The 20414-nt window shown below is 48.9% G+C and overlaps 8 protein-coding genes across 8 annotated transcripts; 3 read left to right on the top strand and 5 right to left on the bottom strand.

Annotated features, from left to right (window-relative positions):
- Positions 1 to 188: 188 nt before the first annotated feature.
- Positions 189 to 1810, bottom strand: N7500_002604 (putative UDP-galactose transporter; the record flags this gene model as incomplete). Its single annotated transcript, XM_056673750.1, has 4 exons — positions 189 to 482; positions 579 to 1559; positions 1637 to 1666; positions 1742 to 1810. The coding sequence occupies 4 exons, from the start codon at positions 1808 to 1810 to the stop codon at positions 189 to 191; spliced, it is 1374 nt and encodes a 457-aa protein (XP_056534275.1).
- A 1450-nt stretch (positions 1811 to 3260) lies between these two features.
- Positions 3261 to 5480, bottom strand: N7500_002605 (uncharacterized protein; the record flags this gene model as incomplete). Its single annotated transcript, XM_056673751.1, has 1 exon — positions 3261 to 5480. The coding sequence occupies one exon, from the start codon at positions 5478 to 5480 to the stop codon at positions 3261 to 3263; it is 2220 nt and encodes a 739-aa protein (XP_056534276.1).
- A 2890-nt stretch (positions 5481 to 8370) lies between these two features.
- N7500_002606 (DNA-binding HORMA) lies at positions 8371 to 9057 on the bottom strand (the record flags this gene model as incomplete). The annotated part of the gene is made up of 3 exons (XM_056673752.1): positions 8371 to 8571; positions 8641 to 9012; positions 9034 to 9057. The coding sequence occupies 3 exons, from the start codon at positions 9055 to 9057 to the stop codon at positions 8371 to 8373; spliced, it is 597 nt and encodes a 198-aa protein (XP_056534277.1).
- A 64-nt stretch (positions 9058 to 9121) lies between these two features.
- N7500_002607 (uncharacterized protein) lies at positions 9122 to 9392 on the bottom strand (the record flags this gene model as incomplete). Its single annotated transcript, XM_056673753.1, has 2 exons — positions 9122 to 9335; positions 9358 to 9392. The coding sequence occupies 2 exons, from the start codon at positions 9390 to 9392 to the stop codon at positions 9122 to 9124; spliced, it is 249 nt and encodes an 82-aa protein (XP_056534278.1).
- Positions 9393 to 11281: 1889 nt separating this feature from the next.
- On the top strand, positions 11282 to 14643 carry N7500_002608 (F-box/WD repeat-containing protein; the record flags this gene model as incomplete). The annotated part of the gene is made up of 3 exons (XM_056673754.1): positions 11282 to 11704; positions 11766 to 14459; positions 14518 to 14643. The coding sequence occupies 3 exons, from the start codon at positions 11282 to 11284 to the stop codon at positions 14641 to 14643; spliced, it is 3243 nt and encodes a 1080-aa protein (XP_056534279.1).
- Positions 14644 to 15511: 868 nt separating this feature from the next.
- On the bottom strand, positions 15512 to 16550 carry N7500_002609 (translation initiation/elongation factor MRX8; the record flags this gene model as incomplete). Its single annotated transcript, XM_056673755.1, has 2 exons — positions 15512 to 15938; positions 16039 to 16550. The coding sequence occupies 2 exons, from the start codon at positions 16548 to 16550 to the stop codon at positions 15512 to 15514; spliced, it is 939 nt and encodes a 312-aa protein (XP_056534280.1).
- A 175-nt stretch (positions 16551 to 16725) lies between these two features.
- Positions 16726 to 17341, top strand: N7500_002610 (putative AP-3 adaptor complex subunit sigma; the record flags this gene model as incomplete). Its single annotated transcript, XM_056673756.1, has 2 exons — positions 16726 to 16794; positions 16856 to 17341. The coding sequence occupies 2 exons, from the start codon at positions 16726 to 16728 to the stop codon at positions 17339 to 17341; spliced, it is 555 nt and encodes a 184-aa protein (XP_056534281.1).
- A 1479-nt stretch (positions 17342 to 18820) lies between these two features.
- On the top strand, positions 18821 to 20133 carry N7500_002611 (60S ribosomal protein eL8). The gene is made up of 3 exons (XM_056673757.1): positions 18821 to 18865; positions 19134 to 19211; positions 19282 to 20133. Exons 1-3 carry the CDS (start codon positions 18860 to 18862, stop codon positions 19990 to 19992), a joined length of 795 nt encoding a protein of 264 aa, XP_056534282.1. The 5' UTR covers positions 18821 to 18859; the 3' UTR covers positions 19993 to 20133.
- The last annotated feature ends 281 nt before the right edge of the window (positions 20134 to 20414 follow it).

Genomic DNA, 20414 nt, shown 5'->3' on the forward strand with positions numbered 1-20414 from the left:
AAGAGTAGTAGGCTCCAAATTAGGAACAGCATCAAGAATAGTACAAAGGCTCGCGACTGGCGACTTTCTTAAAAGCAGCACTTACATCCGCATCTATCAAGTATCCAATATCATTTCCCGTAAAGAAGAATCTCATCACATAGACCGGTAGGGATGCGTATGGAACAGCAATCATGAGTCAACAGCAATCATTTCTCATCAAAATAGCTGCCCACGCTTGCATTTCGGCCAGCGCTTACTCTAGTGTGGCCAGGTGAGGTGGGACGGGAGGACGACATGCCGTCAGAGAGAAAAGGTGAGGTTGGAAGTTTGATAGAAAAGTCATTGGGAGGCGCCACAGGGGATGCCCCGGGGCCTGCAGGATCTTTTTCGTAGGCGTCAATACGGATAGGAGGTGGACGCAAGGCACTCATTACAGGGTTGTGGGTGGGGTTCCCATAGTAGTGGGTTGCTACCAGTACTGCAGCCGAGCCCAGGAGGAACTATAATGCCCCAGTCAGTCTTGTTCGTAATGTTCATGTCAAGGGTGGGGAGCTAGAAAAGAAGCCGGGGAGTGTTTAAAGAGGCAAGGGACATACGCTTGCATTGACCTCGAAGTCAAACAACCAGATACTTCCAACAATGCTCAAAATGATGTTGGCAGTCGTGGCTAAACTCCTTGCGTCCTTTTGTGCATGGCTGACATAAAATGCAGAAAAGATACCACCCAAGGCCTGGATGATGATGGTAGACCACACCGCCCAATTGTAGCCCTGGAAGAAGCCATCTTCGGCGATTTTTTCGCCCTCCCGGAAGACAATCCCAATGAAGAAAGCCGGGAAAACAGAGTAAATCGCTAATTGCACATTGCGGACCCACAACGAGATATGGTTCGAGCTGTCTTTCAGGACTTTCTCAAAATAAATACCCGCAAGTCCAGAAGCGAAAGCAGCTCCGATGGTCGCCAGGAGACCGATTGTGGGGTTCAAGTGAGGGTCAGCCGTTAGGATATCCTCTTCGATACCCTCGTATGTTGCAGACCGCTTTTGTAAACTGCTGCCAGATCCAGCAACTTGCTTGACAGCCTTCCACTCCTCTAAGGACCGAGGGAAATGATGACCAGGATGATCATCCTGCAGCATCTGCTCGGGGCTTGCATCGGGGATTTGCACCAACGCCACGCCCACCACGAGAAGCAAAAGCAAGCCCCACTTGCGGGGAGGGATGCTCCGTTTCATGAGCATCAGACCAAAGACCGCAGTGGTAAGGAACTTCAACTGGAATGTAATCTGGAATGACGCAGCTCGTAGGTTTGAGAGTGCAATGAACAGCAGGGAGTTGGACAAGACGTCGAGCCCGGCGGGAATAGCAAGTTTCCAGCTGTCGCCTGAGAACACGGTGCTTGTGAGGGAGAAGAAGAGGGAGGTTGCGGGCATCGAAGGTGGTGCAGCTTTGGAGACGTCATAGAGCGCCATTGTGAGGGAGATGGCCAGCTTGACGACTTCGACTAGGAACACGGCCGTAGAGGTCAGGTAGCGTTTACCACCGGCGGGGGGCATTACTCGAGAATAATGAGCTAACTAGAATATTGTAGAAAACATAAATTAGTCTTCGGTTCCTATTGCAAGGATTTTCCTTGTCGCACGGGTTGACTTACCAACACGAACGCAGTAGACTCCGCAGTCAACTACAGATAAACAAAGAGAAATCAGCGAACAATGTCCCCAAAATCGCAGACACATAGTGTCCAAGAAGCCCATACCAGAAGCCATGGTGCAATATTGGCCGCAACTCGCAGCGGAGACGGCTGGCGTTGGGCGCGATCCCCCATAACGAAGTAGTAGATCGCGTGTTCCCTCTAAACAGTGGATAATGTTTCCGCAAAAGGGGCACGCAGTGCAATTCCCAATCCGGTGAATGTAGTAGACAAGTTCAGTAAAGGGAGAGAGAATAGAAGGATGTACGATGTAAAGCAAGCTGTAAATCCCAAGTCACGAACCAGGGGTTGTGGGTTGTTCTGGAGATCTTCGTTTTTAGGTCCCGATAGGGTTTCCCGAGGGTGATCGGAGGCGATGCGGGTGGCTGGGAGGCGAAAGAGAGGATGGGAGTCGGCTCCACTAATTGAAGGAGGTGATCTCAAAAGAGAAAAAAATTGCAAAAAGAAACGAAAGGATGAAATGTCAAAACAATAATCTGGGGTTATACCTACAACCTAGGTACCGAAAGGCTCGGCGGTCAGATCGAGAGTGGATCAATGGAATCACAGGCCAAAGGTTCGTTCGTGTACGGAGTACTCCGTACTGGGTAGGTCTTTGTAGTAATTGTGTCCAGAGAGTAGGATATATACTATTGAGTCAACTGTGCAGGGCAATATCATATCATATCATATCAGTATCATATTTAATATGATCTCCTCAATTTTTGACCCCTTAAATCTTGAAAGCTAATGACGTCGAGGCTCCAGGTCCTCTCAGGTCCTCTCTCCACCCACCGGGGTCCACGTCTTCTTGTCCCCATAATTATTCCTCCCATGTCGTCATTCGATACGAAGTATTGATATCTAGATTTTATTTTACTCAGGACTTTTATAAACAGACCCCAAAGTAACTAAATGTCCAGTTTCTCCGAGCCTATATCGTCAGGTTTGGTCGTATAAGTGGCTATTGTGCTTCTACACAAATGACTGGCTCATTATAGACACAACCCCCCCCCCATGAGGTTGGCATAATGATTAAAATCATATATATTATTAAAAATGCTGTGAAGAACGTACAGATATGAGCGGTGAATCTTGAAAGCCTAGTGATTGCCATGCATTGCCATATTATATATACAAGTCCAGCTAAGCAGGATTGCTATTGTGTGGTAAGAACTGTGGGGAATCGACCAAAATTGCACAAGTTCGGCTGTTGAGTTGGCGATCATTGAGAATATTATGGTACAAGCGTCCGAAATATTGTAATCATGAACAAGACACAAGTACCACCCAAGTAAAACATAATAGCAGGTATGGAAGCCTGCGTGTGAACGCTAATTCAAAAAGTAATGGAGAAATATTCAGAAGACATAAGCAGGAGAGTCATGTAGGAAACGGATAGGTGAAGTCTATGTGGTTGGGTAAACAGAAGCTTGAAGCAAAGTGCTGCAAGATGCAATCAAATCAAGGAAATGCAGGAAAGACTGTAGGGGATTAGATCAAGTAGGAATACAGAGAGAGGGAAAGGTTAGAATAGGAAATGTAAGGGGTGGAGTGGGATTGTTGGGTATCAGAATCCAAGCGATCAATGCACAGGAGCGACATTGGTGTGTTCCTGGTTCCAATCAAAGTCGAATGACCAAAGAGGAAGGTCGTGGCTGTGCTTCGACTCACCGCCATCCAGCAGGATAGCCTCACTACTATCGGTACGACGGCGAGTGTGCTGCTTCTGGTCTTCAGGGATGGCAGGCGGAAGGCCTCTTGGGGGTGGTTTGGGGGAGGGAATCGGCGAGAATCGATGAATTGGTAAAGTGGGGGTCAGCGGCGAAGCACCACTGGTGGAAGGGGAGGGCAAGCTCTCGGAGTAGTCTGCACTGAAACCTGAAGAGGAAGCGGCAGTGTGGGGCTTCCGTTCGCTATCCGAGCCTGAGCTTTGGGAATCTTTGTATTGGGTAACACTCTTTTCTGACCGGACGTCGAATGGCGGGAAAACGCTGCTGAGACGCAAGAATGAGGTGTCGGATCCGCAGAAGGACTCACGCGATGGACCGGAGGCCGACGATCTTCTGTCGGCTCTGGGGGCATTAAATAGACTAGGTGTGATTTTGCCCTTTCGAATGCGCATCGCCTCAAGAAGATCTTGCTCTTGGCGTGTCACCGCGATCACACGACTCCTCCGATTCAACTCTTTCAACTCTGCGGGGGAGCGAAGAGGCTGCTGTGGGAATTGCGCAAGAATTTCATCTGGGATAGTCGGAACTCCACTTGAACGGCGAGTTTGGGTGGTTCGTCGAGTTGTCTGAGAAGATTTACTAGTCGAGGACGCGGAAACCTTTCGTGGGCGAACTGCTGGCACTGGCTGGCTCTTTTCAGTTTGGTGGGAGCCACGGGTGCTCGTCGAGAGTGCTCGGTCACAGCGTCTTACTGCCTTGGCAGTGGTGGCCTGGGCAGTGGAAGCCGTATAGATCTCGGGCTCGTATTCACCGTAGGTAGCCACACTGTCTCTTCTAGATTTGTTCGCATTGCGCTTTGAGTCGGTGACTGGAGCATGGTCCTCATCATCCTCATCTTCTGAAGACGAGGACAGGCAAAGCATACTGACGTTTCGCAGATCCTTGTTTTTCAAGGTGCTTTTGCTGCTCTTTTTGGTCAATAAGCTCTTCTCGCTCTTGGATTTCGACTCATTAGTCTTCCAAGATTCCTGGGAAGTGCTCAAGCCGCGACCACGCTTCGGGTCTGGACATGAGGCAGGACTCAAGTGCGTTTCCTTAGCTCGAGATGGGCTATGAGCACGTCTTGAGCTCTTTCGAGGTTCTTGGGGGCGTGATTGTTCCGACTGCAATTGCTCTCGGCTATTTGTATACATGCTTGAGTGACTCAAAAGTGATCGGCGCGCCGCATATCTATCCAGAGCCAAATCGATCTCACTCGTTCCTACTGTTCGCTCAAGTGGTTGTTCTGACCACTCGCTAGTTTTGCTCTCTGCAATGGAAGGCAAATCTGAGTTATCGACACCATGTTTAGGCGGGGGTGGGTCATTATTGGTGAGCGGAGATCGGCGAGGTGCGTCGAGGTAGCTCCTAGCGGTGTTGCTTGTAGTTTTCGTCCTGTCGACAGATGCGTGGGAAGGGTCCGGGCCAACTGTCGAGACAGGAGAGGGAGAGTTGACCATTCGGTGGGGGGACAAAAGTGTTTGTGGGGCGGGATTCCGCGGCTTCGGGAACAGAACGGAAAGATCAATTTTTGGAGGACGCATCTTTCGCTTGGATTCCTTTGCTGGATCCTGGGCCTGCGTGTATGTCACTTGTGGCTCAATGCTGAGTCCATGGCGTACTCTAGGCTGGAGTCCTTGGTTTTTGGCTGATTTGGATTCCTTCGAGCTAAAATAGGAGAAAAGAGTAGACGATGAACCGGAATGGTGGACTTTTTTCGATGGCTTCGGAAGCGGCGGCGCCGGCTCCAGCGATCGGTAGTCATGGCCTAGCAGAGGTGATGAAGCCCGCACGCGAAGGTTATGATCGGGAATCAGGGCGTTGTCTGAAGAGCTCGGGAACGGAACGAAGCCGCTGTTCTGTTTGGGAGCACTATTGGGCTTAACAAAGCTCGGTCGGGGTACATCTGGAGCTTCCTGCCACCCGCCATGTTCATTTGGAAGTGATATATCGGTTCCGAAGAATCTTTGGGCTTTCGACGTTCGTCGATCTGCGATTCGCTGTTCCTGAGTGGTCATCGGTTCGTGTATGGCCGGGGTGCGACTCGATGTTCGCAGTGGCACATGGACCGGTGTGAGTTCTCGGTGTCCCATGATGGGAGATGTAGGACAAGTTTAATTCATCAAATCATATGATGCGATGGGCTCATGGGCTCGCAAAATGTGTGCTGAGCGGGTCTCAGGTTCAGGTATCTCGCTTCCAACACTTCAACTCGATCTACTCCACAAGTCAGATGGGTTATTTAAGACAGCAATCTCGGGGGAAATTGGTGGCATCAGCGTACCTGGAAATCGAAATCAATATTCTTTAAGGGTTGAGACTGGGGAAGGTATATAATAGCCCAAAAAAAGATCCGAAGAAAATGTGTAACAAGATGGGGTTGTGATGTTATTTTGTACGAGTACGGAGTACTGACAGGCTAATCATTCAGAAGGATTATTATCATTATTCCTGTTCACAGGCTTAAAGGGGGATCTCCACAGAACATCTGGAACAAAATCCTTATAGGCTCAGATGTGGTGTTTCATTTTTGTTCCAATTTTAATTGCAGTGGAGCACGGCTTGTCAAAAGCTGATCGACATTGAATATTAGAAATACTTGAAATATTAAAAAAAGATTACTTGTGATACATGTTTTGTGTGAATTTTTGTGTATATTGGAGAATAGATCTCAGGGGTTATTTCTACCTGTCATGTCTCATATTATATTGCAATGCATATATATAGAGTACATCTGCATACCGCTATTCTGCTACTATTCTCCGTACTTTTGAGGAGGAGATTCTACCCCTTACTGCGGCATCGGCAACCTAAAAAAATTATAGTCAACTCCCCGAAGGTGAAGAACGTGGTTGTGGGATCCTCCGTGCTCCGTATTCTCCGTGGATTCACGCTATTGACGCCTCCCACGAATTCCTCACATCCTTGCTGTTAATTGGAATCATTTATTAACCTTTTACTCCACTTAATTAGGTAGCCAATCCCCTCCTCCTATCCTCTCGCAAGGATGCTTTTTCCTGAGCTATCACCACAATGTGGAGTCAGGCTAGAGCCAGAAACTATGGAGAATCCACGATAGTTCAGCGATTGCAATTCACCCGCGTCTCAGAGCTCAGATCGACTACCCGATCGTTCGACCCAATACGCTGGAGCGAGGCTGAGATCTCGTTCAGAAGGCTCCAGCACGCGCACCTACAATGATTGTAGGTAAATTCCCGGTCCCCGGGGCCGATTTGCTCCATGACAAATCCCAGCCCGTGTTTTCCCTTCTGGGTCCCCCCGGTCAACTAAAAATACTCGCCTTGCCGCGGTAGCCATTGCACATGTACGGAGTACGCACCGAGACATCCAAGACCTCCACAGGAACTGGTAGCGATCGACTAACATGTGGGCTCTTGCACACGCACGTACAAAAGCCCCCCCACAGGAACTGGTAATGATCGACTGAATGCTGCCTCGCTCTCGTACATGCACGTATCAAGACTCGGGGACTGGTACCGATCGACTTACATGCGGGTTCCTTTGAACGCCAAAACTTCGCATGTGCTGCTCGGGAAGGGAGACATGAATCTAATCGTTTGCGGCTGACGGCTCGATGGCGCTTAGCTGTGGATACTGTGAGTCGCGAAGGTACGGTGTTCCTATATTCAAACAGTTTTTCACGTGGTGTAAATACGTGGGAACAAGTAAGACACGGCCATTCGCACTATCAAGACACTTTGTATCGTTGCAATCTCGCCTTCAGAGATCCGACCCGATCACGGAGATCCTCTCTGTCTGTGTTCTGAGCCGCGTCAGACCCACGAGGCGGTGATGACACTCCGGGGGCGCAATTTTACTTATCGAGATCCCTGTCCATCCGATCTACTGGGTCGAATGTCGATCGGCCCCCTGTACGTAATTAGCGACTGTGCATTTTCAGTCTGCTCCAACTTGGTGCTCGTCCAGAGTAGACCAAAAAAAATGAAGTTCAAACACATCGTCGACCAGCCGTTTAAAACACAACTTGAGAAAAAAAAATCATCCCGTACTTTATCCATGACCAGTCAAACGGAACACTATTGAATCCAGGCTAGTGGTTTGACAGTTGGCTAGGCCAAATAGTAATGCGGATACCCCCCTGATGGTCGCCAATAGTCGACTCCAAAAGCCCTGGTCTGGTTCCAGGGTTTTGGATACGCTCTATCAACCATCTATTGTCTTCAGTGTGGATCAAGACGTGAACATCACGAAAATCCTCCACAGTCCACATCCCACTTTCCAAATTTTGGATCTCGACATCACTGTACGACAAAACGTACAAAGAGCCCTGATATATCTCTATCGGTCGGGGACTGGACAAGATTTAGCAGGAAGGCAAAATATGTGGATGCACAGTGATTCCGTATGCAAGAGCTATTTCCATTGTGAAGCTTCTTCTTGTTATGTCCTCAGAATTTTGCTATGATGTGCGTCAAAAGACTCACTCTGGACTGTACTGCATTCGACACAACCTATCGTTCTGGAATAAGCGGGTATCCCAAAACTTGGGAAACACTAGTACAAAGTATACTCCGACTACTGCGATCATTCCTCCATTCTAAGCTCTATGCTAAGCTTCATCTTCAACCCCCCCTTTATTTTTTATCTGGCAAATCCAGAAATTACTTCGAAACGCTATCAAAGGTCTGTCCATCAAACAAATACCCATTGGCAGAAGGGTTAGAGCGCACACGCTTCCAAAGTTTAGGTTGCAAGCGAGGGTCGATGCTAGTAGGCCCCTCAGCCAACTCACCCGTGAAATCGCCCAAGATCGGTTGACAAGACCGGGACCCATGTGATCGAATCATTGGGTATTTCGTACTTCTAATCAGATAGTGTATACGGAGTACTCGTGGACCTTTCGCAAATGTATGGAACATACTCGCGAATGAGCAACATCGAGTCCAAAATTTCGCTGCAAACACTGTTACAGAGTGATATTGTCTTCTTAAGGTGGAATATTCAGTACCCTGCCTCATGGAGGTATTTCACCCCCTTGAAACCGAATGATTTCAGAATGCCTAGTCTCTTTTGACTTACAGACTTGCTGAGCGTGAATTTTGAAGTTTTGCGCTCGCACCGATTGTGACGCCAGTCCTTCTGTTCATGCTCGGCCATGCTGCCACTTGTCAGGTTCTTCTGGTTGTCTTTATTTATGCCCGTCTAGCGTTATGGTGGTACCGTGGCGAATTTGAACATAATCTACTATTCTTGCTATGACAATGGGCGAACCTGCAGCCTGAAAACAAAGAATATATCCAGCTGCAGGGGGTTTCTTCGAATATCCCGACGAGCCTGAGAAAAGTGGACTTCATCGCGGCTGATGGGACATTTTGCATCAGGTTCTTCTTGAGGCACATTGAGAGAAATCCGGAATTTTCTCGAGCCTTCAGGATGTTTTCTTTCAAGCTTGATCTCGGAAACGTCGTCTGAGTCGACTGCAATAGGGTAGCAATGATTATATGTGGACACATACCCCTCCCCAACTACGTCAAGGGTCATTTGAGCGGGCGTGGGAGTTCCGACTTCGTCAGAATAGAGCGCTACATCATCGTTCGCCTCCTCCACCGAAGGGAAGCCTGTCACCGGGGTAGAAAGAAGAGACTTTAGCTCTCAATCCAACACTTCTGCATTATAGACCTCAGCCATGATCAACTAAAGGAAAATGTAAAAACAATCGAAGAAACAAAATGAAACATACATGTGAAAGCCGCTATCTACACTTCCGTAGAGCGCCTCGTCCTGTTGCAGTACGATGCCCGGGGATTTTCAATGGTGTCATCTCGGGAATCAGTAAACCCGGGCATATCGTATGATTCGGGATACTCCGGTTTGTAGAAGACTTGTACTCCCGAACTACTTTCGTTTGTTCAACTCTTGAGTGGTAAGACCAGAAACGGGCAACAATAGGGTATTCACGCACTAGGCTATGCCGGGCTTTCGTCACACATTGTGATCAGGAGTTGACCAGCCTCGTCGCTCATGTGTCTTTCAATTACCCGTATAGGAACATACTACGATCTGTTACGTGCGAGAGTGCCATTGTCTTTCCCAGTTATAAAGATGGAGTAGTTGTAGCGCTCATGGGAGCGGTTTGCTCGCAGAATTCGCTCGTCGAAGGCATCCGTGGGCCATAATCCACTAGATTCTATATCTCGGCCTTATTTAGGCCATGCCTAACTGCATGTATGAACGCGATGCAATCTATAAGGCATATATGAGATCACAATTACCAAAGCATGCACCTCGTGGGGAAATCGACTTGGGTTGATATGTAGTGTTATCTTCATTAGCTCCAGGCTTTATGCCTTTTGTACTATAAGAATCTGATGGATCCCTCTCTGCTGCTATTAGTTCATCATAGTTGATCCAGAAGGCTATTTACAATCACGGGAAACCGGTAAAGTTGATCTGCTTCAATTTTGAGTATCCCAAACCGGAGATAGCTACTAGAGCTACTGGATTTCTGGAGAGAGGCATGCTCCTGACTGTATGGATATTCAAAGTTTAAATTTGAACCCTGTATTGGAATGAAGACGAGGATCGGTGATTTCTCTGCCTGGATCTGGACAAAGAGATACAAAGAAAGGTTAGAGAATTGCGAGCTCTAAGAATAAAATTTCTTTGCTTCGCTCGACATTGACAAAGGAATACCGTGTATCGTCCAGATTTGAAACATCTTGGGAATCAGCGAGCCTATTCATAGATCCTGAAAGTAATGACCACTATATCCTATAGTCCGCATCAAGACTCCAATCGTCTATCGTCTCTCTCTCTTTTTCTGTTGTAAATACCAGCACTATATAAACGTCACTTGGCTGCAATATATATATAGGGACACAACCCTGTCTTCTATTGAGCCTCCGGCTTACAATCGACCTGGTGATTCGACATCGATATATGACTCCCCGTGAGCTTGTCTGTCAAGTTCAGTTTAATCATCATCGAAAATATCATGGGCAGATTGGAAAGTTGCAGTAGCCAACCAAACCCTAAATACTCCGTAGATGCGGGGGAGACCGAGACACACCTAGGTATAGACATCGACCCGTGGGTATTTCACCAAGAACAGGACATGACTTGCATATAGTGTGTGTAGTAAGGGGCAACGGAGATGATTCTTCTGTACCCCTGTGCCCTGTGCCCTGTGCCCCGTGCCCAATAAGCCCCTAGTAGATTATTTCTTCACAACAATGAGATAACTGCCAAGAAGCCACCCGGAGCACGCCCCCACTTCACGTGATATGTGGCGATGGCAAAACAAAAACCTGATAGTGGAATTGGATGAATTGGATGAATGAAGAGGTAGATATAGGGGCAAAATAGATGTATGTATTTATGACATATCGTTGGAAATGGCTTGAGATGAAAGGAAGTAAACCTGCTTATCTTGAGGTCATATCGGTCCCACCTTTATCTGGTAATGATTTCTGCCGGTCTAGAATAGAAAGGGGGAATTTCTCCAGGTTTCACACTCGGATCATATTGCACAAGAAATGGTAAAGAGACAATATCTTGAACACATTTTTACTGTGAGATAGTAAATTAGAAACATAGAAGAATCAAATTAAAAAAAAAAAGACGGGCCCATGACATCTTCCACTACGGGAACCGGAATAAATGTTGTTCTCCGCCCCAACTCCTTGTCAGCCGCCACTGTTTCTTTCTCCCCTTTGCTTTGCTTCTACTTCCTTGCTTCCTGTTTGTTTCCTTTCCCCCCTAACAACTTGATCATTCTTCTACTATGTGCTGAATACCCTTTGCATCGATGGTTTCGCTGGTGTACCGTGAGGGGCGTTTTACTAAAAAAAAAAAGAGAAGATAATTTGGGGCACAGTTCATTTTGTCTTCTGCACATGAGCTTGCTTTAACAATGGCTTCAAGTGCTGCCAGTTCCCTTCGGATATCTGAAGTTGACTCGACTTTGAACGATCACAACGTGTCTGTATCTGCGTCTCATGCGACCCACAGTCCGAGATCTCGATTCATTCATCCTCGAAAACGTGAAATGGACGAAAGAGAAGAGCTAGGCCAAAGGCCATCAAATGCAGCCATCGGACAGTTCACCTTCGCCCCTACTACCCAAACAACTGTAGTAACGACTACTACCACCACGACCACTTCCTTCCCGCCTTTGACAATCAACCCCCCGCGAGCCGTCAAGGATCTGGACGCCCGACAATACCCTCTCGCCTCGTCTCCGACTCCAGCGGTTCTAAGAAATCTCAAGTTCAAGATCGGTGATAAGTCAATCATCTTCAATGAGCCCGAGGATACCACAAATGCTGCCGCTGAGGTATGATTTTATTCTATTCTCTCGGTCTTGGTTCCAATGCTCACATTACAATAATCTATAGTACAAGGAGAAGAGCGAGGCGTTGAAATCGTCAAATGGCCAGATTCGCTCTGTGAACTCGTTCACCTCCGAGGGCGAGAATCCCACTCGGCGACTGGCCCCTCCGAGAATGGCGAGCCAACCTTCTAGTCACCCTTCCAGTACTCGCCGTCGTGCCGCCTCCCCCGTCACGCTTTTTGATACTCGGCCCTCGGTCCTTCCCCGGACTCGCCCTTCACGGGTTCCTTCCGAGCCCATTACACGCCGCACTCGCCAAAGTGGTATAGGATCAACTCATCTTGCCGCTGGTCTTGCCACCCCAGACACCGAATCCAACCTTGGGGGACTTGGTGAAAATGTAGCCCCAAGACCGAGAATGCATAGCTCGGTGTTTCCGCGCAGGGAGCCTCCTTTGCCGTCGCCTCTCTCGTCTGAACTCGGAGCTAAAGGCATACAGGCATCCAATCAAAATGCCTACTTGCAGAATGCATTGTCTGGGATTCGTTCAAACCCTGGAACTCAAGAGTCTCAGGCCACTGAAGTGGATGAGAGTTGTTCAATTGCACATGAATCGGCTTCATTCGATCATGATACAACATATGGAACCCAGGAATCTTCGACGCAAGAAAGACTTGAGCCTCTGTCTCAACTATCGGCAATAGACAATGCCATGGCGCAAGATATGTGCCTCCCGAGCCCGAGTCTCTCACCGGTCGCTGCTATGAATGCCCTCCATGGCGAATCCTCCTTTGAGTCAGAAGGTCTTGACGTTGATACAGATTCCAGTATAGATCATAATGTCTCGCGCTTTTCCAAGGCTTTGCGACTTCAAGATGCAGATGAGACTAGGGTAAATGGCCAATTTCTCGCAAACTCAAGGTCACCTTCCTCCCTTCTAGATATGCCCAAGGTGCTGGAATTCTTTGATTCGGTACCGGATGAGGTCAAGACCTATCTCATGTATCAATTCCTTAGGAGATGTCCCAAACCTACTCTTCATTTTGTGGCCGATGTGGTCAATCCCACCTTGAAGTGCGACTTCCTGGCCCTTCTGCCGCTTGAGCTCAGTCTAAACATCGTCAAGTATCTTGACGTTCAGACTATGTGCCGTGCCGCGCAGGTGTCTAAGAGGTGGAGACATATTACCAACTCTGATGAAAAGAGCTGGAAAAGCCTCCTTGACCAGGATGGATATCATCTCTCAGACGGAGAATTAGAACGGGCTATAAAACAGGGCTGGGGATGGCAGTTGTCTAGCGGCCCTGAAGATCACGAGGAAGACCTCAGCCTCGTTGTCTTAGCCAGGGCAGATATGGAGGCGTCCCCTGTTCCCTCGGCGGCCGGCCCCAGCAGCAGAAGTCCTCTGGGCTCTCTTCCATCGATCCGACGAGGCAAGCGGAAAGCAAACACGCGTGCGTCAAGCCGGAAGCTTGCCAAGCGGAAGGTCTCATCCACTGGAGGTGAAATCGCCGACCCAGACTGGAGGAGAGACGTTGCCGCGTCCGAGGCCCCATACGCTGCGGCCAACGCTGCAGCTGCGGCAGTGCCCTACGCCGAAGTTGGTCTACCATCTCTCCGTGGGCTGTTTCTCTTCAAGGTCCTCTACCGTCGCCATGTTGCCATCCACAAGGGATGGATGCAACCAGATGTCAAGCCGCAACATATCGCTTTTCGCGCTCATGACCGCCATGTTGTTACTTGCCTACAATTTGATGCTGACAAAGTCCTTACGGGAAGTGATGACACTAACATCAACGTATACGACACCAAAACAGGTGCGTTGCAGGCAACATTAGAGGGCCACGAAGGTGGAGTGTGGGCTCTTGAATACCATGGCAACACGCTAGTCTCCGGCTCCACGGATCGCTCAGTGCGAGTCTGGGACATTGAGCGGGCCAGGTGTACTCAGATCTTCCACGGCCACACCTCCACCGTCCGATGCCTGCAAATCGTTCTGCCTACTGAGGTCGGTAGGGATGCAGATGGTCAGCCTGAGATCATGCCTAAAGAACCATTGATCATCACTGGGTCTCGTGACTCAAACCTGCGGGTGTGGAAGCTTCCCAAATCCGGTGACCCAGTGTACTATCAAAATGGCCCTACCGTGGATGACACTAGCTGTCCATACTTCATGCGTGTGCTATCTGGCCATTCGCATTCTGTTCGTGCAATTGCAGCCCACGGTGATACCCTTGTCAGTGGGAGCTATGATTGCACGGTGAAGGTCTGGAAAATCTCCACCGGGCAGACTTTGCACACTCTGCAGGGTCACTCGATGAAAGTCTACAGCGTGGTTCTTGACCATAAGCGCAATCGTTGCATCAGTGGAGCCATGGACCACATGGTCAAGGTGTGGTCACTGGATGATGGAGCCGTTCTATACAACCTCGAGGGCCATACCTCCCTCGTTGGTCTACTCGCTTTGGAGCATGACTTCCTTGTCTCGGCTGCCGCCGATTCCACCCTCCGAATCTGGGACTCCGTGCATGGCCACTGCAAGAACACCTTGAGTGCACACACCGGTGCCATTACCTGCTTCCAGCATGATGGGCAGAAGGTCATCTCCGGGTCTGATCGGACGCTGAAGATGTGGGATGTGCGAAACGGCGAATGTGTTCGAGACCTCCTCACAGACCTCAGCGGCGTGTGGCAAGTCAAGTTCAATGACCGAAGATGTGTTGCTGCAGTGCAACGTGATAACTTAACCTATATTGAAGTAAGTGTGATATGATTGAGGTTTTCAGATTCTTTATGCTAACATTGCTTCCACCCAGGTTCTCGACTTCGGTGCTGCACGGGATGGGGTCCCGGAAAGCAAGCTTGCCAAACGTATTGTTGTCAACCGACGTGGACAGGAAGTCATTGGCGGAATCGAAGATGATGACGACTTGTCTGATTGAGATGCATAGGCTGCATCTTCATCTTTCGACCTCAACATCCGACAACCTTCTCCCTATACTGCCCCCTTTCCTCTGTCTTTTTATTCCCTTCTCACTATTCCCCCTTCACGATACCCATCCTTACAACTCTCGTCTTCCATCGGAACAAATATCCTTTGCATAGCGCGGTCGGCATTCATTGGTCTTGCAGCATTACGACAAGGGGCCAGGCGTTTTTCTTTTCTATTTCCATATTCTTTTCATCATCTCTTATGTGGACGTTTCTACCATCCTGTATCCCCAAATATTGCCCATCCCAATGCATACTCTCATCGATACGTTTTCTTTGTCTGTCTGGTGCGTATTTGACTTCCCATTCTGTTCTGCCAGATCGGTGACTTTGCCTTCGGATGTTCTTTTACATATTGTTCGCCTTGCTTTGTCGGCATCGGACTGCTCATAATAGATTGATTATCTTGATCTCAAATTCCGCCACAAGCCGGGTTGGCGTGTAGGTTTTGTAGTTGCATTTGGTTTAGTACCATTTGGGTTTAGTATTCTGCTTGCAGGAGCTGGTTTTGGACAGTGAAGTTCAGATGCGTCGAACATGAACCATAATGTTACTTGAGTTAGGGATGCTGCTGTAGACCCATGCCAGATAGCTCATGATGGCGTACGATAGCCAGTCAGAAGAAGATTGGCTGTCACGCTCAGAAAAAGCCAGATATTTCAATCCGAGCCCCAGAAAATGAACAAACGATGTATAGCCTCATCTCTGGTCCATAGATATCCGCTCGAGGAAGGGCTGATCAGATCTGAATAGCCACACACCAAGAAGTCAAGTCTAGAAACTCGACGATGGTGTTAAATTCAGACAATACATGTCTTTTCAAGGCAAAGTAGCCGGTGCCTCTGCAGGAGTCGGTATGGCAAGTTGACCGCCCTGCAAGCTCCCATCAATCCCAGCAGCTGCCAAAATTGACCACCGAACAGCATCGATCCCCAGCGCTCGGCCAGGGCCAATCGTTGCCTCGGCACTACAAGTCAAAATCTCACCCAAAGACCCAGGACCCTCAGAAGCTCGCGGATCTGGCTGCACAATAGGTTTGATGCCTTGAAGCAAGAGCTGTAGTCGCTCAATATTGGCAGACGTAACTCCAGTCTTCATCTGCTTCAACTTCCTGACAAGGAACTTATCAACCTTGGATAGAATGATCTGGTGTGGGATTGCGTGATGTCGGAATAATCTGAGGATCTCAGCGTCTGTTTGCTTGATGCCGTGCGTGCTGTCGATGAGAAGGAATGCGCGACGAAGTCTATAACGTATCCGTCAGATTGTACAATGAGCACCCAGGGTAGGTTCGTTCCATGTGTTCCATGTATTCCATGTTCCACGCGGAGCAGTTCATAACTCACTGTTTCCGTCCCTGTAGATACTTCATAATTTCCTGTCCCCACTCAGACCGACTCGCCTTTCCGTATCCCGGCATATCAAGCAACACAACCTTCGACTCGCCTCCCTTTGTACCTCCAATCCCGAACGCATTCATTTCCCTCGTCCGACCCGGTTTTGACGATGTCCAGCACATCTCCTGCCCCATGATTGCATTGAGTAGCGAGCTCTTGCCGACATTTGAGCGGCCTAGGAATGCGACTTCGGGCTCGACTGATGCGAATGGTGTTGTGCGGAATTTGGCCGCGGACCAGAGTTTGAGCGGTGAATGACGCGACGGTGTGAAGACCTTATCAGCAAATGCTAGTTGTTCCGCTTTGGGAGGTCTTGTATCCCAGTAGTAGCAGAGGTCGGTTGTGGTGAGGTCTTTGAGCTCGCGCTTTGCATTTGGATTCGAGGATGAGGATAGCGCTCGTATGGTTGTATATAATGATATCCTGGATGCAGAGTTCCTGCATGTTGGTATTGAGTTCATCATGACTCTCGACTATCAGGAAAGGTGTCTCGATAGGAAAAAAAAAGAAGTCGAGTTGATATCGATTTCTCCAGATCGGCGCACGGGGCAAGTCTCCCGAGCCAAGACCGCATCATCAGCTATCGCATCCAGATAAGACTGACCTTCTCTCTATATTCCAAGCACGCAAGTCAAGATGATCAACGCAGTCCTCGTCTTCAATAATAATGGCCAGCCTCGACTAACAAAGTTCTACACACAGCTGGTGAGTCGACCGCACTCACCCCAACACCCCACAGGACAACCCCAACTAACCCCCGGCACAGGACACGCAAACGCAGCAATCCCTGATCGCGCAAATATACCGTCTAGTTGCGCAGCGTCCAGCAAGCGCATGCAATTTCCTCCCGCTCCCTCCTCTCCTCTCGCAAGGCGCCAGCTCCTCCGCCTCCGGTCCCTCCGATGCCCCCACCCAAATCACATACCGGACCTATGCAACGTTGTCATTCATCATGATCTCTACATCCACCGAGTCTCCGCTCGCTCTGATCGATCTGATTCAGGTATTTGTCGAGGCGCTGGATCGCATGTTCGAGAATGTTTGCGAGTTGGATCTTATTTTCGGCTATGAGACTCTACATGCCGTGCTTGGGGAGATGATTGTGGGTGGTGTTGTGATCGAGACGCATATTGAGAAGATCATTGCTGGTGTGCGTGCTCAGGAGGGATCTCTGGGTAAGAAGAAGGCTGTTCAGGCTGCTAGTACTAGTTTGGGTCGTGGGGCTTTGCCCGGGCTGGGGGCGTGGAGGTGATGTATAGAGGATAGATGCTTTCTCTTTTGCTGCATATTGATGGATCTCTGGACTATTGCGTCCCATTTGGTTTATCTAAGGCGTTGTGGTTGCGCATTCTAGACTTGCTTTAGACTTCAGGTTATGGATGCCCTTTAATGATACATGTATTGAGTGATGTGATTATATATATTGTGGAGTTTTGTACAGCCAAATACACATATCTTCTTGGTTCTAGACCTGTGGAACAAAAGGTCTGCAGTTCCAATAGTGTGTTTATACTGTGATCAGAATTGCAGGATATGTTGCGGGAAGGTACTGTTGAAAGAACAAACATAGAAGACAATGCGGCCAATAAACACCATGAAGGGGTGCTTACTGTACCCCAAGGCTAAATACCGGGTATCGTTCTTCTGCGAGCAGACGAGTTGTCATATTGAAGTCGTCGAGCCAATTTGAAACAGCTCGCGACGCTTGCTTGATTTAAGGTGTTGGTAAGACCAGGCATGCGGGGGTAAGATCGCATGTAGCGTGATGAACTCAGGCGCCACGACTGGTCTCGAGGTGAACAAGTTGCTTCACGATCTGCACTCTTTGCAATTGAAGCGGATCTGCCACCTTTCTGCATCTCCCACGGAGAGAATATTGATAATCGGCTGGTCTCTTTCCACTTTGACTTCAAGGGATTCTTTTGGTCTAGTGCAGCTTTCTTTGTTGTGAATCTTGATAAGGAAACCGTCTGACCATGCTGTCTGTTGTCTGTGACGCAATTTCGTCACCAGGAAGCGCCCTTACCTCTTCCATATACGTTTGCTTGCCATTCTGTGCCAGAAGAAAGTGTTTGGGTGGTAATGGTGAGCCGCTGGTATTGCTCGACTCAGTACCTGGGCTATAAACAACGACGGGGAATCCAGTCGGGGCTGGACTGAGCTCCACCAGCTCGATTTCAAGTTAGGTCATAGCTAGGAGCTGAAGGCTTCCTTACCTCATTCAAGCGATCCTTCCACTACTTGCGGGTTTAGCTCTGCACAATCTGCTACATTGCAGTATGTGATCAGGCCCTGAATCTCTAAAGCATCCAATCACCATGGACAGATCAATGGACGTTGTAGGAATCTTACCAGGTGTGGATCACTATAGGGGGCCGGCAACTCCAGAGCTAGGTACAGTATATTGGGAGTAAGGCTGATCTGCATACCGGGTGATCAGCATGCTCGAACAGAATACATCATGTTGACATTTTTGGGTTGGAAATTTGTTTTGAAAGAAATTCGATAGCTACAAGATTGGGAGGCTACAGTTACCCTGGAGATTATGATTATTGCGGAAGTTACCCTCCATCGCTTCTGCTAGAATGGACATAGATATGTCAAGGTCATGTGACTGTGAAGGTTATGGAAATCTGCCCTAGTGGGTAGCCCTAGCCCTGGTCACATGAGCATGCTAGCGCGACCCACAGAAACTTCATAAGTTGCATCCACACGAACTTTCTTCTTTCTCATCCGTCAACCGTCAATCAGCGCAATCCCAGTCGACAAAATGGTGGTAAGTACATAAAATGTCTCTTGATAACAGAGACTTCTTCTAGTTCTCTCGCGATGTCTCACGACATTCGCTTTGCTTCAGATCTCTGATCTAAGCAATTCCGCCGATCGCGCACAGCCTCGAAAGAGATGTGTCGCGATCGTGTGATGATTTGGCTGGAAGCATGCAGTCAATGCCCGTAACACGGCTTGGCTCATGTTCTCCTTAGAGTTCAAAGAAGATGCAGCACTATGTGAACAGCACGCTGATCTTCTTTCCTCAATGATAGCCTCCTAAGTCCGGAAAGAAGACCGCCGCTCTGCCCTACCCCCAGGGCAAGGCTGGCACTGGCAAGAAGGCCGCCAAGGTTAGTTTTATCTCTTTCCCCCCTAGGAGTGCATTCAGTTCCGAAGAGGCTAACCTTTGTCACTCAACAGAACCCCCTTATCGAGAAGCGCACTCGCAACTTCGGTATCGGCCAGGACATCCAGCCCCGTCGCAACCTCTCCCGCTTCGTCAAGTGGCCCGAGTATGTCCGTCTTCAGCGCCAGAAGAAGATCCTGAACATGCGCTTGAAGGTTCCTCCTTCAATTGCTCAGTTCCAGGCTACTCTCGACCGCAACACCGCTGCCCAGACCTTCAAGCTTCTCTCCAAGTACCGTCCTGAGACCAAGGCCGAGAAGAAGGAGCGTCTCGTCCAGGAGGCCACCGCTGTCGCCGAGGGCAAGAAGAAGGAGGATGTCTCCAAGAAGCCCTACAATGTCAAGTACGGTCTCAACCACGTCGTCGGACTCGTTGAGAACAAGAAGGCTTCCCTCGTCCTCATCGCTCACGATGTTGACCCCATTGAGTTGGTTGTCTTCCTACCCGCTCTCTGCCGCAAGATGGGTGTCCCCTACGCCATCGTCAAGGGCAAGGCCCGTCTCGGCACAGTCGTCCACAAGAAGACCTCCGCCGTTCTCGCCCTGACCGAGACCCGCGCTGAGGACAAGGCCGAGTTCGCCAAGCTCCTCTCCGCCATCAAGGAGGGTTACACCGACAAGAACGAGGAGTCCCGCCGCCACTGGGGTGGTGGCATCATGGGTGCCAAGGCCAACGCCCGCATTGAGAAGAAGCAGAAGGCTATCGATGCCGCCATCAAGGTTTAAATGCTTGTGTAACTACAGCTTTTCTTCCTTTGATGTCTGTTTGACGGGATCGTTTTCTAATCGAAGCGCTCGGATCTCAAAAATAATCAGTTGTTATGGGGAACAACGAGGTGCTCAAGGCTTTGACGATCTATTGACGGCCACTTTAGCTTTAGATGGGTGCGAAAGAGCGCTTTTGGCCCTTTCTGGATCCTGTTCTAACAAAAAAAGACACATTTTTTCCCTCACGAACTCCAATGGCCCTATGTACCACTTTTCTGCAGATACCCATGAATGCATTTCTTACCTGTTCAATCTATTGATGGTCTATACCCATCAGAACTAGGCATTCATGTCGTCTGCTTGTATTTGTAGTGTAGCTTATAGATTTTGGTAACTGTTAGTTCTGTACAAGAATCTTGATGGAGATGAGTAAATCAATC

The sequence above is a fragment of the Penicillium coprophilum genome (genome assembly GCF_028826855.1).
Source record: "Penicillium coprophilum strain IBT 35676 chromosome Unknown utg000002l_segment0_segment1, whole genome shotgun sequence".
Taxonomy (NCBI): domain Eukaryota; kingdom Fungi; phylum Ascomycota; class Eurotiomycetes; order Eurotiales; family Aspergillaceae; genus Penicillium; species Penicillium coprophilum.